Here is a 21146-nt window from a genome sequence, read left to right as displayed (position 1 = left end):
CTTTCTCTCTTTCTTTCTCTCTCTTCTTTCTTTCTTTTCTTTCTTTCTTTCTTTCTTTCTTTCTTTCTTTCTTTCTTTCTTTCTTTCTTTCTTTCTTTCTTTCTTTCTTTCTTTCTTTCTTTCTCTCTCTCTCTCTCTCTCTATCTCTCTCTCTCTTTCTTTCTTTCTTTCTTTCTTTCTTTCTTTCTTCTTTCTTTCTTTCTTTCTTTCTTTCTTTCTTTCTTTCTTTCTTTCTTTCTTTCTTTCTTTCATCTGACCACAGAAGGCAGAGTAGAAACCAAAACCATACAACTGATTTACCTCTGAAAACACAACTCCAAACTCAACTGAATATGAGGCCCAACCATCTGTCCCTCAGTTTAACTTTGTTTAGACTCCTCTCTCATTTATTTCAGGACACAGTCAAACCTTTGCCTGTCTTTCTCTTCAGAAGTTTACCTAATGACCGCTCAACTGACTCACAGTCTACTCTAATAGATTATTTTATTACAAAAACTCAGGATGACTCACTCCCTGTACACCCTTTCTCTTCATTTAAGTCTGTTTATAGCCATGCCAATCCAAATGTCCTTCTCGCTACTTTAAGGGGGAAAGGTTTCCATCTGTTAAAGGGCAGACAGATGTGCTTTGGCAATTAACTTCTCTCCTATCACTTCTAAGTCTTGTTTTATCAGTGGTCATGCTATTCATTATAAATATTCAAACAGCCCCCTCTTTTCTAGCTCCTTTCAATCTCTAAATTCCCAAACTCTAACCATACTTTAAAAATAACTTTTATATTAAATTTGTTTTTTAAAATTCCTCCTAAGACAAAATTTCTGGGCTTAATAAGATGTATGGGACTAACTTGCATTTCCTTAGCTTGGAATGTTCTCTCTCTATAAACCAGTTGTACTAATAGCACAACAGAGAAATTACCCTGATTACTTATGAAATTAAATGAGGCAATACATTATGAAACATAAAATGTGCCAGACACTAAAACTGTTAAATTATAAAAATTAGAACAACTACTTCTACAATGTTCCCCACCCATAAAACATTTTAAAGCAAATATGCATCAAGTCAGACCTTCACTTTGTGCTCAGTGGTTGCCCAACTGAGACAAGGTTATTTATAAGAAAGGTATTTAAAAAAAGCTTTCTGTGAAGGCGTAAGTGGAAGCACAGTGGTAGGATGTTTGCCTTGCAGACCACTGACCCAGGATGGATTCAGATTCCATCCCTTGCATCCCAGATGACCCCTGCCAAGAGCCAGGAGCGGTTTCTGAGAGCAGAGCCAGGAGTAACCCCTGAGCACTGCTGGGTATGGCCCAAAACCACCACCCCCATCAAAAAATCTTCTGTGATGGTGGAACATTATCTACTATGGGATAGAGATTCTACCCAAAAATACCATTTATAAATTAAATTTATAATGCATAAAAAAGTGTTACAAACAAGATTGAGTTCTAGGTTTGCATATATGGCCTTTTTACTGGCATGCATTAACTTCTGAAACTACATTTTATGTACGGTGGTCTGAGTAAATGGAATACATGTGTTAGGAAATAATAAAGTGTCTCAGTATTGCATAATTTAGTTTTAAGTTGAGAAGAGCCAACAATATACTCTCTGGAACTAAATTATAATTAGAGATGTCAATATTAGTAAGAACTCCAGGTATGATCAAGATAAACACAATATATTTGTATGTTTAATTCATAGTATACATAAATACAAATATAATATATACAGAAATTTTTAAGTTCGTTTCCAAGTACCATTTTCCATCTAAAATGAAACTAGTTTTCCTAGTAGTAATTAGTAAACAATTGCAATTCCTGATTGTCTTGTTTTAAGAAGGTAAGACAGTATAGAGTGAAGAAAACTCTCAGAACAAGTGAAAACTTGTCAAAGAGGTTCTCATTGGCCAAATCTGGGTTACCCTGAAACAACAGTTCAGAGGATATACACCTGATATATAAGGTGTAGGACAAAGAGGTATCACTAATCCCAACTCAACCACAAAATTTTACAATCACAAAAGAACCTAGAGTACTGTATAAACAGATACTTCACTCCAGCTTTTTTTTGTCCAATTAATATCTCCCACAACATTTAAATAGTTACTGAAGGGGAATTTTGTCAGAAGTGCTATCACCAATCTCTTATGTAATGGCTTATTTGAAACAACTTAGAAGAATAGTACAGCTTCCATGGGAGTGAGAAAGTGGGTGGTTGCTCCAAGAATAGCACCCAGACTTGTACCCATGAATGAAGAGGCACCAAACACATATTTTTACAGAATGAAAGGGAAAACTATGTATGTGGGAGAAGAGGAGCAATGTACAGAAAATTAGTTCTAATTCAAAGTGGTGGGAAGCAATTATGGCCATTTGTAAAATGAGAATGCAGAGTACATGTTTGTCACAACCACAAACCCACTCTGATCGCTATTAACTATTCCTTATGGCTTCAAATATTTTATTTTTGAAAATACTCATTGGAATTCGCATGTCTTTTAGTAGTGATGTGGTCACCCTACCCACCCACCTGCCCAATCTTAGTAAACAAGAACAAAATAAAAGTGATTCAGAGAATCAGGCTAGGGGATGAGGCATGTTAGTAGAATCTAAGAACACTTTACACTCTTAGTGGGAATAACATGGCTGCTAGAACTTAATTATGAGTAATTTTATAAATACTAGTACTTTAATTAAAAAAAGATTGCCCACCCATAAAGGCTATGTAGCTACATCAGCACTTAGGGTTCTGAAGTTCTCATCTGCTTCTTCTTCTAGCATTAGAGTTTCTAAAGACAGAAGACAAGAGGGCAAGACATCAGACACTGCCCTCTTTTCATTCTCTATGCAGAGTTACAGCCCACAGTCTCCAGAACCTTCATAAAACCTACTTGCAATGCTCCTAGAGAAAAATTTACTCTGAAACATAATGGCAAATTATACAAAAAGACACAGGCAAGATCTAAAAATCATGTATGTACAAAATGTCCTAAATATTCTTTCTAAAAACGTTATGTTAGCTGTTACCTTAGAGTGGAAGTTTAAAAAACAGCTTAAGATAATATTTATAGATGGTATAAGCATTAAAGAATGAAGTAGAGAATACTGAATACATATGGCAGAATAAAATATAATTATTTATGAGAAAAAATTGATAAAATAAAACTATATTTGGTGTTTATTTTATCAATTTTTTCTCATGATAAATAATTATATTTTATTCTGCCATATGTATTCAGTATTCTCTACTTCATTCTTTAATGCTTATACCATCTATAAATATTATCTTAAGCTGTTTTTTAAACTTCCACTCTAAGGGTAACAGCTAACATAACGTTTTTAGAAAGAATATTTAGGACATTTTGTACATACATGATTTTTAGATCTTGCCTGTGTCTTTTTGTATAATTTGCCATTATGTTTCAGAGTAAATTTTTCTCCTAGGAGCATTGCAAGTAGGTTTTATGAAGGTTCTGGAGACTGTGGGCTGTAACTCTGCATAGAGAATGAAAAGAGGGCAGTGTCTGATGTCTTGCCCTCTTGTCTTCTGTCTTTAGAATCTCTAATGCTAGAAGAAGAAGCAGATGAGAACTTCAGAACCCTAAGTGCTGATGGTAGCTACATAGCCTTTATGGGAGTTGGGCAATCTTTTTTTAATTAAAGTACTAGTATTTATAAAATTACTCATAATTAAGTTCTAGCAGCCATGTTATTCCCACTAAGAGTGTAAGAGTGTTCTTAGATTCTACCTAACATGCCTCATCCCCTAGCCTGATTCTCTGAATCACTTTTATTTTTGTTCTTGTTTACTAAGATTGGGCAGGTGGGTGGGGGGTAGGGGTGACCACATCACTACTAAAAGACATGCGAATTCCAATGAGTATTTTTCAAAAATAAAATATTTGAAGCCATAAGGAATAGTTAATAGCGATCAGAGTGGGGTTTGTGGTTGTGACAAACATGTACTCTGCATTCCTCATTTTACAAATGGCCATTAATTGCTTCCCACCACTTTGAATTAGAACTAATTTTCTGTACATTGCTCCTCTTCTCCCACATACATAGTTTTCCCTTTCATTCTGTAAAAATATGTGTTTGGTGCCTCTTCATTCATGGGTACAAGTCTGGGTGCTATTCTTGGAGCAACCACCCACTTTCTCACTCCCATGGAAGCTGTACTAGTTCTTCTAAGTTGTTTCAAATAAGCCATTACATAAGAGATTGGTGATAGCACTTCTGACAAAATTCCCCTTCAGTAACTATTTAAATGTTGTGTGGGAGATATTAATTGGACAAAAAAAAGCTGGAGTGAAGTATCTGTTTATACAGTACTCTAGGTTCTTTTGTGATTGTAAAATTTTGTGGTTGAGTTGGGATTAGTGATACCTCTTTGTCCTACACCTTATATATCAGGTGTATATCCTCTGAACTGTTGTTTCAGGGTAACCCAGATTTGGCCAATGAGAACCTCTTTGACAAGTTTTCACTTGTTCTGGAGAGTTTTCTTCACTCTATACTGTCTTACCTTCTTAAAACAAGACAATCAGGAATTGCAATTGTTTACTAATTACTACTAGGAAAACTAGTTTCATTTTAGATGGAAAATGGTACTTGGAAACGAACTTAAAAATTTCTGTATATATTATATTTGTATTTATGTATACTATGAATTAAACATACAAATATATTTGTGTTTATCTTGATCATACCTGGAGTTCTTACTAATATTGACATCTCTAATTATAATTTAGTTCCAGAGAGTATATTGTTGGCTCTTCTCAACTTAAAACTAAATTATGCAAGACTGAGACACTTTATTATTTCCTAACACATGTATTCCATTTACTCAGACCACCGGTACATAAAATGTAGTTTCAGAAGTTAATGCATGCCAGTAAAAAGGCCATATATGCAAACCTAGAACTCAATCTTGTTTGTAACACTTTTTTATGCATTATAAATTTAATTTATAAATGGTATTTTGGGTAGAATCTCTATCCCATAGTAGATAATGTTCCACCATCACAGGAAGATTTTTTGATGGGGGTGGTGGTTTTGGGGCCATACCCAGCAGTGCTCAGGGGTTACTCCTGGCTCTGCTCTCAGAAACCGCTCCTGGGCTCTTGGCAGGGGGTGTCATCTGGGATGCAAGGGATGGAATCTGAATCCATCCTGGGTCAGTGGTCTGCAAGGCAAACATCCTACCACTGTGCTTCCACTTACGCCTTCACAGAAAGCTTTTTTTAAATACCTTTCTTATAAATAACCTTGTCTCAGTTGGGCAACCACTGAGCACAAAGTGAAGGTCTGACTTGATGCATATTTGCTTTAAAATGTTTTATGGGGTGGGGAACATTGTAGAAGTAGTTGTTCTAATTTTTATAATTTAACAGTTTTAGTGTCTGGCCACATTTTATGTTTCATAATGTATTGCCTCATTTAATTTTCATATAGTAATCAGGGTAATTTCTCTGTTGTGCTATTAGTACAACTGGTTTATAGAGAGAGAACATTCCAAGCTAAGGAAATGCAAGTTAGTCCCATACATCTTATAAGCCCAGAAATTTTGTCTTAGGAGGAATTTTAAAAAACAAATTTAATATAAAAGTTATTTTAAAGTATGGGTTAGAGTTTGGGAATTTAGAGATTGAAAGGAGCTAGAAAAGAGGGGGCTGTTTGAATATTTATAATGAATAGCATGACCACTGATAAAACAAGACTTAGAAGTGATAGGAGAGAAGTTAATTGCCAAAGCACATCTGTCTGCCCTTTAACAGATGGAAACCTTTCCCCCTTAAAGTAGCGAGAAGGACATTTGGATTGGCATGGCTATAAACAGACTTAAATGAAGAGAAAGGGTGTACAGGGAGTGAGTCATCCTGAGTTTTTGTAATAAAATAATCTATTAGAGTAGACTGTGAGTCAGTTGAGCGGTCATTAGGTAAACTTCTGAAGAGGAAAGACAGGCAAAGGTTTGACTGTGTCCTGAAATAAATGAGAGAGGGAGTCTAAACAAAGTTAAACTGAGGGACAGATGGTTGGGCCTCATATTCAGTTGAGTTTGGAGTTGTGTTTTCAGAGGTAAATCAGTTGTATGGTTTTGGTTTCTACTCTGCCTTCTGTGGTCAGATGAAAGAAAGAAAGAAAGAAAGAAAGAAAGAAAGAAAAGAAAGAAAGGAAAGAAAGAAAGAAAGAATAGAAAGAAAGAAAGAAAGAAAAGAAAGAAAGGAAAGAAAGAAAGAAAGAAAGAGAGAGAGAGAGAGAGAGAGAGAGAGAGAGAGAGAAAGAAGAAAGAAAGAAAGAAAGAAAGAAAGAAAGAAAGAAAGAAAGAAAGAAAGAAAGAAAGAAAGAAAGAAAGAAAGAAAGAAAGAAAGAAGAGAGAGAAAGAAAGAGAGAAAGAGAGAGAAAGAGAGGAGGGAGAGAGGGAGGGGGAGGGAGGGAGGAAGGGAGGGAGGGAGGGAGGGAGGGGGGAGGGAGGGAGGGAGGGAGGGAGGGAGGGAGGGAGGGAGAAGAAGAAAGAAAGAAACAGGTTGGGGCAGTCTCATGAGATGGAGCATATGCTTTTTCTGCAGAATCCCAGGGTCCAGTTCCTGGCACTACCACCACTATCCCACCACCACTTGCCCCACCAATATCATCTACTTAAGGGAGAAGTTAGTCAGTTAGGCTTTATCAGACAAAAGTGATAGAACAAAGACACCAAATAATTATCTTCCCTTTATGACAGCATAGTTTTCTGTATAAATAGCTAAAGCCAGTTGAACTGATCCTCTGTTGGGAGTTTGTTCAACTTAAATATGAAGTGCAAGGTAAGTCATTATTAGAAGTAAAAGTGAACTCTAGGGGCTGAAGAGACAGCATGGAGGTAAGGCATTTGCCTTGCATATAGAAGGTTGGTGGTTCGAATCCCGGCATCCCATATGGTCCCCAGAGCCTGCCAGGAGCAATTTCTGAGCTTAGAGCAGGAGTAACCCCTGAGTGTTGCTGGGTGTGACCCAAAAACAAAACAAAAAAAAAGTGTAAACTACATACAAGTTGTGTGATGTGGTCAGAAAAGCTTGACTAGTGGCAGTTGAATGTTGGCATTGTTTAATATTAATTAAATGACTGACATCAAAAAATGATTATCTCAGTCTAGTGATTTGCTTTGGGAATAAAGTTCCCTATCAAGTTTAATAAGACAATTATTTATACCTTCTGAGGTAAAATATGAAGCTCATATTTAAAAAAAAATAGAAAACTGACCAAGTTTGTTCTTTTCCTTGTATCTAAGAATTTTAGGAAGAGAATATTAATATAAAAATATATTCAAAATTGCTCTAAGACCTAACTGTGTACCCTGCTAACTGCATCTCTTACTGGACATGTTTAGATAAGTTAAATTATAATTATATAATTTATATAATATGTATTAAAAAGTCAAAATTATTTTTTCTTTTAGTCTTTGGCCCATACCTGGCAGTGCTCAAGGGTTACTCCTGCCTCTGTACTCAGAAATCACTCCTTGCAGGCTTGGGGTACTATATAAAAGCTGGTGATCAAACCTGGGTTGGGCTGCATGCAAGACAAATGTCCTATTCACTGTGCTCTCAGTCTGGCTCCACAAGTGAAAATTGTTATGAGATGTTCAGTATCTGAGATTATTTCCCAACATTACCTATTCTACTCATGAAGTCAACCCAATTTGTCATATGACAGAGAGTGTGCATATAAACCATTATCCATTATTTGAGGACAGTTATAAGCATTTCTATCTCCCTGTTTGCTGGGCCCATTTTATGTTATTCAACAACTTTCTTCAAAGTAGGAAGTCCAAGCTGAATGGATGATATTTCTAACTCCTTGTAGGCTAGTAACCTCTGCTCTTTTTTTTGTCTCCATGGTTGTCAGAGGGAACTGGTGGTCCTGATTTTCACAGCACAGTAAGGAACTGGAGTATATCCTCAGTCATGTGTCCCCTTCCAAAGAAACTGGGGGTGTGTGGCTGGAGGAGAGATTCATTTCAAGAAAATACTGGTGTGACAGTTTATGTTTAACTCCTGGGGGTAGAGGAAATGCTATCCCCTCTCTTGGAGAGCTCTACTCTTGTCATTTTGGGGACCAGTAAAATATTCCTCTACTTGGGAAGGCAAGGCTGTATCCATGAGTCCCACTCCTATATCCACTTCAGGGTGAGAAGGCCTTTAAGAAGAACAGTTCTCTATGGCATGTTAGGATGGTGCATGTATGAAGCTGTAAGCTCAGAATCTCTGCTAAGCAGGGAGATTGTTTCTATGAAGAAACATATAGATAATGCTATCCATTGAATCACCAATTTATTAAGCTCTGTTATGTATCAGACACTATTCCAGATCTCAGAACCACAGTAGCAAAGAAGAGAGAGTTCCCTTCTGGAGTCCCTTTCCTGTGGAAAAAGGCAGGTGCTAAACAGAAATTATAAGCAGATGGATAGGAAGGTCAGAGAGGACAGAACAGGGGTTACAACATTTGCCTTGCCTGTGGCCACTTTGGGTTAATCCTTGTCACTTTGAATAGGTCCATTGGAGCACAGAACTAAAGTGTAAGCCCAAAGACTGCTGTATATGACCTTGCCACTCGCCACCTCATCGTAGGAAAGACAAGGAAGACAGATATTTTGTCCAGACTATGAGGATGTCTTTCTGTAAAGGTGGCCTTCCAGCAGGAGACTGAAGGAAATAAAGTTTCTTGCACAGTGGAGTACTTCTATGCATATCAGAAAACCCTATTCAAAGACAGAAAGGCTTCAGAAGCTCATTGCTGTATATGATCAAGCAGAAAAATTATTTTGTAAGGGTGTACATACTTGCATTTTTAGTTATTTTAATTTTTTTTAACATCCCTTCCCTTGACAACATTGTTGCTAACCTGAGCAGGGCTTGTGTATACACTTGCCATGATGCTTGCAGATTTCACTGAGATTCGCTTCTTATCATTCATCAGTCTATCCTCAGCCATGGCCTTTGCTGGAGTGCATGCCCTTTTACTTGTGTAGCTTGCATATGGTGACAGTGCTTTTACACAGGCACACAGGGGCAGTTCTTCCTTCCTGGAACTCACAGGTCTTTCAGCTGAGGACCACACCATTTATGTGATCACAGACCTTACTGTGATTGGCATCACAGAGAGCAGAGCTGCCAGGCTCAGCAGAGCTGCCAGGATTCGGCTTTTGGAGCACATGAGCCTGGACCATGAAAGACCTGTGCAATAAACGCACTGTTTAGTGTGGGAGTCAACCATTGAGATGTGTGGGGACATTCTAAGCCGAGAGAGGAAGACCCTGAGACATGGCCCTGTCCCCAAATATCCTAGAAATGCCAAGGAGGCTATATCATAGGATCTTAGTGAGCAATTAAGAAAATGGTCCAGATAATATATAATATCAAAAAAAATAAAGCAAAATAAAACCAGAAAAAGTGGTGCAGTGGCAGGGCCTTGGTGTTTACCCCACCATTTTTTTTTTTTGTATAGGCACAGTAAGTATTGGGGAAGGAGGAAATTCCCATGGCCTAAGAGATTCAGGGTTTCTCCACTCTTGAAGCATATTGTCATGGAAACAACCACTGGCTCCACACCTTCTCATTGCCATATCCCAGGGTTTGTGTGTGTGTGTGTGTGTGTGGTGTGTGTGTGTGTGTGTGTGTGTGTGTGTGTGTGTGTGTGTGTGTGTGTGGTGTCAGGAACCTTTCCCCTCGGTTGTGGTTGAGAAAATAAGGCCACTGTAGCAAGCAATCTTGTATTTGCTCAGGTCCTAGGATAAGGTCTAGGATAGAGTCTTTAAGGTTCTAGCTACTGTTCCAACATTGTTGGTGTGTTTCATTTTTTGTATTATGTGCTCCATGTTTTTGCTCATTCCCTAAGCCGAAGTCTAGAAAATTATGGGTTCCAAAGGTTCTGCTCAGTCTCTGTTGTCAGAATTGGGCCTCTGCACTAAGAAATCTTGATTTTTGTAGGAGACCTGGGCTCTTTTTTTCTTCCATTTTTTTCTTTCTTTTTCACTTTTGTGGATATTATTCGATGATTTTTTTTCTTTCTATTTTAGTAGTTGATGCCAAGTTTTTTCTTCTCTTTTCCTTAACCTTTTTATCTCCAACAGAATAACATAACTTGAATCATTCAGCCTTATAAATTGAGGGGGGAAAAGAATGATACCAGGACAGTCATATGAACACATAGTGTAAATAAAAAATGACCAGACTGGAACACCAAATAGAATAGATACCCAACCTGTAACAAGCTGTAAGGTGGAGATCAGTTACACTAGGATTCTGGGGGGTAAAGGAGGGATATATGGGGAGACAAGCTGGGAACAGGAGTGGAGGGAGGACAACATTGGTGGTTGGAAAGCCCTTCATTCATTGTCACTATGTACTGTAAATAATTCTGTGTAATGAACTTCAGTCCACAATAAAAAAAGAAAAGAAAAAAATGGTCCAGCATAGAAACTATTATGCTGAGTGAAATAAGTAAGAGGGAGAGAGATAGATGCAAACTAGTCTCACCCCATCTATGGGTTTTTAAAAAAATAAAAGACGTTATGTAACAATGCCCAGAGGCAATAGAGGTAAGGGCTAGAAGGACTGGCCCACAATATGAAGCTCACCATAAAGAGTGGTGAGTGCAGTTAGGAAATAACCACACTAACAACTATCATGAAAATGATAGTGAGTGAAAGAAACAGATTGCTTGTCTCAAATACAGGCAAGGGGTGAGGAAGGAGGGAGTTGGGGGCATTGGTGATGGGAATGTTGCACTGGTGACGGGGGGGGGTGACTTTTTATGAATGAAACCCAACTACAAACAGTAATCATAGTGCTTAAATAAAGGTATTATTTAAAAATTAAATAAAAGTTTAAAAAAAATAAATGTAATTTCACAGTCCTAAAAAAATAAAAAGAAAGTGGTCCAAGACATGAAGTCAGTCAGGCTTTGAGAATTCCCAGTTATGGCTTGAATCAGATATATTTCTTTGGTTGTTTACTGTTTTCAAAGAACTCTCTTAAATTTTCTAGGATTTCTCTAGAAATCCTTTGAATGGGTTCCTAGTAGTTCTAAGACACTGCAAGAGGTTAAGAGAGAGAGAGAGAGAGAGAGAGAGAGAGAGAGAGAGAGAGAGAGAGAGAGAGAGAGAGAGAGAGCTGTAAAGCTCGAGATATATAGCAAGGTATTTGTATTGCATGTAGCTGAACTAGGTTCAATCCCTGACACTACACATGGTTCCTCATGAGCATCATCAAGTGTGGTACCAAAGCCAAAATAGAAAATAGAAAAAGTTAAGTAATGAATTAGTTCATAGAAGAGCTTAGAATTTAACTGTAGTCCTGTTGCCAGAACTCCTTACATGCGAATTATTCCCTCACATATTATCTAAATTGTTCCTGAATCACTATAATTTTTTTTTTTTTTTTTGGTTTTTGGGCCACACCCGTTTGACACTCAGGGGTTACTCCTGGCTATGTGCTCAGAAATCGCCCCTGGCTTGGGGGGACCATATGGGACGCCGGGGGATCGAACCGCGGGTCCTTCCTTGGCTAGCGCTTGCAAGGCAGACACCTTACCTCCTGCGCCACCTACCCGGCCCCCTGAATCACTATAGAGACCTTTTTTTTTTTTTAGTTCATTTTAATAGTTTTTTATTTTGAACAAAGTGGATTACAAATCTTTCACAGTAGTATTTTAAGTACATAGTGACATTAAATTAGGGGCATCCCCACAACCAATTGTTTGTCCTTCCTCCACCCCTGTTCCCAGCATGCATCTTATTTTCCCCTCTTTTGCCCCCCGGGCTGCTAGTGTGAGTGGTTCTCTATGTGTCTAGCTTGTAGACTGTGAATTGATTCTGTTGTCATTGGGCTTTGGTTTGGTACCTAAGTCTGATCATTTTTTATTTCTACTCAATGTTCATATGACTGTTTGATCTTGGTACCTTCCATATAGAGACATCTTTTTAAGGGGGAATAAAAAGGATAAGGAAATAACTTGAAGGGCTAAAAGTATGTGATGTTAAAAAAAAATAAAAGGCTGCAAATTCTATTCTCAGTACCTCATGGTTACCTTGCCCCTGGTACTGCTAACTTTAGTGGTCCTTAGTACTGCAGTAGTTGCCACAGCAGCCTCTAAGGCTACTGAGCCCCAGATATACCCCAGAGTGATGCTCAAAGCATTGAACTTCAGGGCAAGAAGTGGCCCCCAAATTCCTGTAGGACTCCATGGTTACTCCCAAAATAAAAACACCAGTGTATGTCAGTCATATAGCTATCTATTTTTGCCAAAGTGTTTCTCCTGAACTTCATACTGTGATTCAACCTGTTCTTTTCATTATTTCACATGAATCAATATTATGAATTTTCTATTGCTATAAACTTAGCCTGGTATTGCAAAACCATTAGCACCAATATTTACATTTCAAAGAGTCTTAAACATCATTCACATCACATCACATTGTGGAATAACTCAAACCCTTATCGCTGTCAGAAAAGGAGTAAACATCTCACTATAGGCAACACTTCTCTGACACAAGGAGTTTGCCAGGCAATAACTAGGGGCTGTTTTATTTTTATTTTTGTTTATTTACAGCTGGAGACGGAAAAGCTGCAGTTACAAGCACTGGAGCAGGAGCACAAGAAGCTGGCAGCCCGCCTGAGGAGGAGCGCAACAAGAACAAGCATGTGGTGCTCATGTTGGTCAAGGAGTGCAAGCAGCTGTCAGGGTCGTGTCCTCGAAGAGGCCCAGAAGCTCGATGAGGTCATGGGCGAGCTGGAAGAGGAGAAGAAGAAGAGCAGTGCGCTGGAGGATGAGCTCTCGGCTGAGAAGCGGAGAGGCACCGAGATGGAAGCACAGCTGGAGAAACAGCTGTCTGAGTTTGACACTGAGCGTGAGCAGCTGCGGGCCAAGCTGCATCGGGAAGAAGCACACACCGTGGACCTCAAGGAAGAGATAGACAAGATGAAGAAGATGATTGAACAGTTGAAAAGGGGACAAGACAGCAAGCCCAGCCTCTCCCTTTCCAGGAAGACAAAAGACAAGCGGTGCAGTCTCTGTCTCCGTGGGGACAGAAGGACCAGTGACCCACTCTGTGGCTTGCCAGACAGATCCATTGACAGACAGGTGCCGACCCAGCAAAGAAGTTACCTTTGACCATGCCAGTCAAGCCCCCTGCAGGAAGCCCCCTTGTTTCTGCAAATGCAAAAGGGAGTGTGTGCCCTACTCTGGTCAGGCCAGGCGTTGACAAGCAGGCCTCCCATGGGGATCCCCCTGGCTCCTCTCTGCCCACAGTCCCTCCTCCTAGTGCAAACAGACTGGAGGAAAATGGCCCCAGCCCTGGCCCTCCTGGCCCAAGCCCAGACCTAGCAGGGGAGCACAGCCCTGCTCCTCCTGCAACACAGCCCCCTGGCCTGGCTCCCCAGGCCTACCAGCCTGCTGCACCCGTGCACGGTTTACATTCACCATGTGCCAATGCATCTCTGCACCCGGGCCTGAACCCCCGTGTCCAGGCCGCCAGGTTCCGATTCCAGGGCAATGCCAACGACCCCGACCAAAACGGAAACACCACACAGAGCCCACCTTCCAGAGATGTCTCTCCCACAAGTCGTGACAACCTGGTGGCCAAGCAGCTGGCTCGCAATACCGTGACCCAGGCTCTGTCGAGATTCACCAGCCCTCAAGCAGGAACACCCCCAAGGCCAGGAGGACCCCCCACGGGGGATTTGAGCACCCACCCTCCAGTTGGTCGGACCAGTTTAAAGACTCCCAGTGCAACTCGAGTTGACAGAGGAAACCCGCCTCCTATCCCTCCCAAAAAGCCAGGGCTCTCCCAAGCCCCTTCACCCCCACACCCCCAACTCAAGGTTATCATGGATAGCAACAGGGCCTCCAATGCGGGGGCCAAAGCTGATAGCAAAAGTGTGGCTTCGCCTCCTTCCACCTTGCCCCAGGGGAGCAGGGTCATAAACGAGGAGAATCTCACTAAGGTCATCCTCCCCTCAGCTGCCACCAAAACCGTCCATAGATTTAACTGTGGCACCTGCCGGCTGTGCCGTTTCAGCCCTGGCCACGTCTCAGGTGGGTGCTTGGCCTGCTGAAACCCCTGGACCGAACCAGCCTGCATGTTTAGAAAGTTCCCTTGTCCTTCCCACCACCATTGCCTTTCGCTCCCCCATAAACCCTGTTAGTGCTACATCCTGTAGAGCAAGTGCCTCAGACAGCCTCCTGGTAACAGCATCAGGTAAAGGGTTAAAAATATTACATCCTTCTCTTATAAATGTGGCCTTTTGTTCTTTCACTGGCCTTCACTTTCTTCACATTGCTTGGAAGCTTTTTTTTCCCCATGTAATAATTTCCTGTCTTTTCTTGATCTCTCTATCCTGTTTCTCTCCCTTTCCCCCTCCCCCATTTTTCATTTCGCTCACTTTCCCTTCCCTTCTCACTCTTTGCCTTTCAGTATTTTTCTTTAAAGATTCCAGGGTATGGCGATTCATCTTTCTATATGAATTGCAGTTTTGTTATGCTAAGAGCTTTCATCCTTTAAAATAACCTGAAAGCAGTGGTCTAGAGCATATGGAAAGCATTAATTTAGAGAGACTTGAGTACTTCCATGGGAGGAAAAATTATTCCTTCTTATTAAATATTTATCTCACAGATTTCCACATTAGTAGGGCAGCTTCAGACAGCCTTTGTTCATCTCTGTCCCTCTGAGATGAAATTGAAAATGTGGCTTTCAAGGAACCCTCTTTGCAGTCCACTTTGGATTGTCAGTTTGATTCTGTTTGTTCTGCCATCAGCATAGTCTAAGTTTAAGTATCAGTCCAGTGGTGTGTTTTAACCTCAGAGATATAGCATGCATATTTATCAGTCTGTTCTAAATTTGGTTTATTTCAAACACTGTTTACTCTATTTAAAACTATCATCTCTCAACACTTGAGCACAGATGGATAATATAGCATGTGGGCTGTAGTAGAAAGATTTCCATTGCAGATGTGGTTTATGAAGTCATTGAAGCTGGGGCCTTTGAGCAAAGGATTTAATAAAGGACTGTAGCATTCTTTTTTGTTACCGAGTGCTAGAAGAAATACTTTTTTATTTGACATGACAGTTTCTTCATGGACTAAATGTAGCTCCAAAACAATGATAGAGGGTCGAACTTCTATGAAAGATTTGTAAGAGTCACAACTCTTCTAATAAGAAGAAACTTTTCCCCAATTAAACAATTGACTTTAACAATTAAATTAAGACTCACATGGTATTATATTTAAAACTTAGCGGGGGAGAGTGGGAATGAGAAAAACAGGTGGTACTGTACTTACTAATTATCAGATAATGAAGCAATACTTGGGGACTTTTTTAGTGATTATAAACTGTCTCCTTGAAAGTAAGTTTTTTTAAGTCTGTATTAATATTTTAGGATGAAAAGAGAGAGTTGGAAAGAGCACAGACAATCATGCTTGTCAAATCTTCTTTAGGAAATGGTACTCGCCATTTATAGCTCCGTGTTGATAGTGTGTGTTTTTTTTTTCCTCTTGAACTGAGCAAATGTGTTCTCCTTAAACTGGAATGTATGCTTCTCACCTAGGGGAAAGTGAGTATTAGGATTGAATACCATAATATATGTTGTACTTAAAGCAGAAAATATAGAGGAATTTGTATTGCTTCAGTAATAATAGCTGAAATTGTTTTGAAATTTTGCTTTTGAACTAACTCCATTATTTGTAATGTATTTGTTGAAATTCAGCACACAAATTTGGATATATGAAATTCAAAATTATATAGCTGAGGTAAACAGTGAGCTCCTAATTGTCTAAAATGATGTTGGCTATTTCCTGTGAATTAAATATGTCCTCAGAGGAGAAAAATTTGCTTTTTTTTCTTGAGAAACAGAGGATGTGTAATAAGTACAAGGCTTATGTTCCAAAAATATTTGGACAAGTGGCAGTGCTGATTAAGACAGATATCTATCACAAAAAATTTTATTCACTTAAGAAAATATGAAGTTGTCTTTGCTTTGATATCATGAAGCTTTGCCCATTGTTGCCTTTATTTACTGTGGTTCAGATTCTAGCATCAAAGTTGTTTCACTTACTTAAAAGTTTCACTTACTTAAAAGTCTAGCTGAAAATGGTACAAGTGGAAATGCTTTAAAAACCAGTATCTATGACTGAAGACTTTTGTCAGTAGGATTTTTAAGTTAACCATTAAAGATAAAGAATTCTGAGCCCATTATCTTTTTATGAGTGTCACCTGAGTAGGCTGCAGTAGAATAGAGTTTAGGATAAATGAACTATCAACCTTTTGGAAATGATCTTTGCTGAGTTTGGAGAGAAAATCATAGAAATAAGAGGGACAAAAGATTAGTTGCCACTGAAGAGTCAGGAAACATAACTCAGTTCTCCGATTTGGGTATTTGCCCACATACAGAATTTATCTTTGGTGAGCTAGGAGGTTTGCTTTTCAGTGAGTTTTATTTTGGGGTGAGGGATGAAGGCAAAAGTAGATGATTGGTTCTGCTACAAGGATTAACTGAGGCATCTAGTCCTGTTTGGAATGGGCAGTGTTCATCATAGTTGCAGAATGCTTGTGTGTCACTCAATAGTCACAGGGTTTCTGTCAACTTAAACTTTCCAAAACAGATCAAAGATTTCAACTGCTTTTTGTATTTTGGTGGTTCCAATTTTGCCACCATTGCTTTAGTTGTGCCTGAGGAAGCTTGTTCCTCTCTAGATCATTGAAGAGGATAAAATTTGTAAATAGTCACTAATGTCACTGTGGTTGGAATGTAAAGAGCAGGGCACTAAAACAGAGCACATCTAACTGGTAGATGTCTGTTTCCATTTCAGTGATTCAAAGAGCATACACATATACATGTCCCATAAAAGAGGGTACAAGAAGAGCATTCAAAATGAGAGTGCAAGTCAAAAAATGTCAGGGAAGTTCACTTATTTTTTTTTTACGTACTCCCCTAAAAGAGAAAATTCCATCTAAAACTTTAAAAAAAAAGAACCAAGAAAAAATTGTTCCAAGTCACATAAATTTATTTAATTTGTTGAGTTACTCTCTTTGAAGTTGTTTACTTCTGTGTTCTTAGAAAACCACTGTATCCATGATCTTTTAAATTCTAAAATCCTGCCTTTTGATGTCAGCTTGTATCTGTGACCGTTGTGAAGTTATGGAGATTTGGAAAAAAATAAAAGTATGATTTTAATGAATTTTATTGTAAATTGCCTTTAGTCTATTTAGCAATGTTTTGGGGATTCTAATTTAAATGAATTATAGAACATCTCTTTCCTCCTGACCTTGTGTCAAAGGAGCACATTTCAATTGTTAAATGAAGGGAGACAAAATCAAATAACTCCAGGCAACTGAGTTTCCATACCCTAGGAATTATTTTTTTTTCCTGTCATCTTGCTTTATTTGATACATTTCCTTTTATTTGTTTCAGACATTTTTCTTAGTTAAACCTATCCTTAAAAATTGATTCTCTACATATGATTGGATTAAAGTTAAATCAGAAAATGAGACTGATCTGAGCTATGACATTAACCTTCTCCACACTCTGAAGCTGATGCCAGAAGCTGTTCTCAACTCCTTTTCCCTCTGTCATGCTGCCTGTCCCCTTCCTCAATGCATGTTTTGCAAGTTGCTCACTTTGACTCATGTTTGCACGTGAGGCTGCAAAGCTGAATGATCTTTTTCTAACATTATTAGAATAGCTGTATGACCTCAAGTCTGTTCTAACTATTGACCCATTCCTTAACCAATTAACTCTTTACTATCAACTTTACTTTTTATTGAAAATTTCAAATGAGTGGTACAGTCTCTTGGTTAAATTTTATTTCTCCTATAATCAAAGCAATATTTATTGAAATCAGTTCCACAGTTCTAAGGAAGATTGAAAATGGGAATAGGGGATATTAAGTTTATAGAATACTTGGTGTCTATAAGTAGATGCTAAGATATATGATATTTTTCTTTTAAAAATATTTTAAATAGTTCACTGGGATTAGGGAGGTAGTACTGGGGTTAATGAATTTTTCATGCAAAGGCCAATCATGGTTTAAATCCCAGCACCATAGATGCTCCCCTGAGGACTTCCAGAAGCCCTGAGCATTGCTGGATATGGCCCCAGAAATAAAAAGACAAATTACAATAAAATATTTAAGAAATATGACATACTTTTTATATAACTCTAAAAATATTAAGAAACTCAAAATTTGAAAAATATTTTCTGGTAAATTAATATTTAAAAAAAATTCGAGAAAATTATACTCTCCATGGAATATTTTCATATAAAATCACCTAAAATAGGTTTACATTTAAGCTGTGCCAAAGGTGTATAATTGTAGTAAGAAAGTATAACAAATCCAACAAGGATAATGAATTGATCAATATGTAACTATGTATACTCTTAAAAAGATAAGAACCAAGACCTTTGGTTATAATGGAGGGAGATGGTAGAAGGGGGAGTACAAGGAAAGACAAGGCAGTAGAGGAGAGAGGTCAGATCGGGAAACATGAGGGAGGGAAGAAAAGGAACGGGTGGGAAGAAAATCTAGACAAACTGAGAGCCTGAGACCCAAAACAACATTGCCTTTATTCCACAGAGGACCGCTGTGCGATGCCTTCCTTTTGCCTTTGTGTTTGCTTTGCAATCAAGGTTTCATACCTTGACACTTTTAATTTCTGCTTATCATACACTTCTAATAAGTACTGATTTAATTTTTGTGGGCTTCTTTTGTTTGTTTTTAAGAAAATACAAAAGGTAAAATGTACCAGAGAGGAGCCTTCTTGTAAGTATGAAGTAAAAATATTATTTTTGTAAGAAGAACTAATGTCTATCAATGGGGATAGAGCATACCATATAGATAAATATTTAATTTTATGAACATTTTGAGTATTATATTTAATTCCAGTTTAATAGGGTAAAAGAATAAATTATTTATAGATCCAATTATTGGTTATGAAAATATGATATTAAACTTCTAGTAAACAGTAGAAGTATATTTGTATAGAGTCCTGTGAAATAATATTTAAAATATCAGGACATTTCTTGAAATAATTGAAGACCAACATAAAAGTTATATGTAACTATAAAAATTCTTTGTATACATGTGACTATAAAAGCCATATATTTAAAAAAACTACCTGATACTAGAGCATGGAATATAAGTGATGTCTTATGTTGGATCTTCTCACAGAGAATATTTCAAATATATCTTAGGAGGTGTGACCATAAGATTAATGTGCACACATGGGACAACATTTACATTAGAAAATTTCTTTGAGCTATTTGGGTCTCTGGAAAAAAAAAGTAGAATGATGTATTTTGGAATTTACTTGTATTCAAACCTAAAATACACAAAGAACTATATATAACATTAAATAAACATTTTTACTTTACTGTTTTTACAGCACTTTGATCAAGGAAGAATTCAGAAAATTTTCCATGCTATTTGCAGCCGACTTCACATACTTAACAGATTCTCTTCTAAAACTGCTAAATACTGATGAAAAATATCTAACTATGATAACTTATGACTTTTGTTAAAGCTATATGGTAGAGTGTCCTATTTTGTTGACTGATTAAGTTTCTGGTATCAAGTTATAAAAATGGCCAGGTGATACAGAATTCAGAATTGTATATTGAATATTTGTGCTGCTAGATTATGGATCCAATTTATACATAATTTGTTTCAGTTGCTTCTTGATCTAGAAGAGTACTGGGATCCCTATAAACTTTATTTCCAAATAAAGAATAAATAAAGGAACATAGATTCCTTAAGGCATTTGGCCTCTAAATGGTTTATATGTGCTTAAATAAAGATATTAATAAAAATAATTAAAATGTTTCATATAATTTTATAAGCATCTTAGAAACATTCTTGAGAAAGGGGAAAATAATACTGTATTTCTCAAAACTTTCAATATTGCCCCTCAAGGTATCAATTTATTTTTTCAGACTGATATTGAAATGGAAGAGACCTGTACATTATCTTGACATTCAAATTGTTATGAAATCCTCTGAAAGAAAAATCTGAACTTTTGCAATGAGATAGTTCTCTTAGTTTTCTAAAACCAGTCACCATTTTGACACTTATCTGTGCCTGACTGATAACTAAAATTTATTTGTCACTATGTACGTTAATTCAATTAGCAGCAGATCAAAGATATGAAATAACAGTACAAATTTGTGCTAAGTAAACATTAACAGATTGATAATGTTAGCAACCATGTGGTTTCTATAATCCTCTGGAGATCATGTCATATGTCTATGTGTGTATAATTCAGAAAGGAGTGGGTAGTATCTGTCTCATCTCCACGCTCATATTATCTAACCTGGGTCACTTTAACCTACAGGCTGGTCACCCTCCCTAACCCCTTTGCTAATGAGTGGTGGTCCTGCCCCCCTGGCTGGCAGGCCCACCCTTCTTCAGCAAGCTGCTGCCCAGGGAAATGTCACTTTATTATCAATGCTGCTTAATGAAGAAGGACTGGACATTAATTACTCCTGTGAAGATGGCCATTCTGCCTTGTATTCTGCTGCTAAGAATGGACATACAGGTAAAGATGCCGTATATGTCATTTGCTTGCAAAAGGGTGGAAATTCCAAAGCATATGTAACCATTGTTAACAAAACATAGTTTTGATTTTATTTTTCTCACAAGTAGTGGTGGAGATTTTAACATAAGTTTAGATACTATATAAGCATTTAAAAATCACAATTTTCTCCTTCCATACAGTATATTTTATTGTAGCACACAAAACTTCATCTTTGCTTTATGTGCAATGAAATGTATTGCATCTATAGAACGTTTAGGTCTCATAACTGTAAAGTATATTTTTGAGTAAAACCCTCCATCTGTGATCATTTTGGCTAGGAAAAAATAGTCCTCATTTGTCTTAAAAATACCTGATGTGAAAGAAAGTCAAAGCATGAGTTATAACAAGGGAAAGTTTTAGTAGTTAGTAAAGGTCACAGGCCTAAAATTGCTCTGCACTTGGAACATTATAGCTACTTGCCTGTATTTTGAAAAGAACCAAAAAGTATAATTATAAATAACATATTACTGAATTAGGAATTATTCCTGTTTTTTAAAATGCAAAGTGTCTAGTCAAATATACTAAAACATATGGC

General features: G+C 37.8%; 1 protein-coding gene across 4 annotated transcripts in view; it reads left to right on the top strand.

Moving 5' to 3' along the window:
• The window catches only part of CTTNBP2 (cortactin binding protein 2), a 197019-nt gene that overhangs the window by 99358 nt on the left and 76515 nt on the right, over positions 1-21146 (top strand). For 2 of the 4 annotated variants that reach the window (XM_049771028.1, XM_049771027.1), the window contains one exon: positions 20369-20572. In XM_049771028.1, the coding sequence (XP_049626985.1) occupies positions 20369-20572 (204 nt within the window). Of the gene's footprint in view, positions 1-13397; positions 14084-18761; positions 18802-20368; positions 20573-21146 lie in introns of those variants that run through there. The other 2 variants (XM_049771025.1, XM_049771026.1) reach the window with 2 other exon arrangements.

This window comes from Suncus etruscus, chromosome 1, assembly GCF_024139225.1.
Source record: "Suncus etruscus isolate mSunEtr1 chromosome 1, mSunEtr1.pri.cur, whole genome shotgun sequence".
Lineage (NCBI taxonomy): Eukaryota > Metazoa > Chordata > Mammalia > Eulipotyphla > Soricidae > Suncus > Suncus etruscus.
The sequence above is the reverse complement of the archived record's forward strand: the minus strand, read 5'-3'. Positions and strand labels throughout refer to the sequence as shown.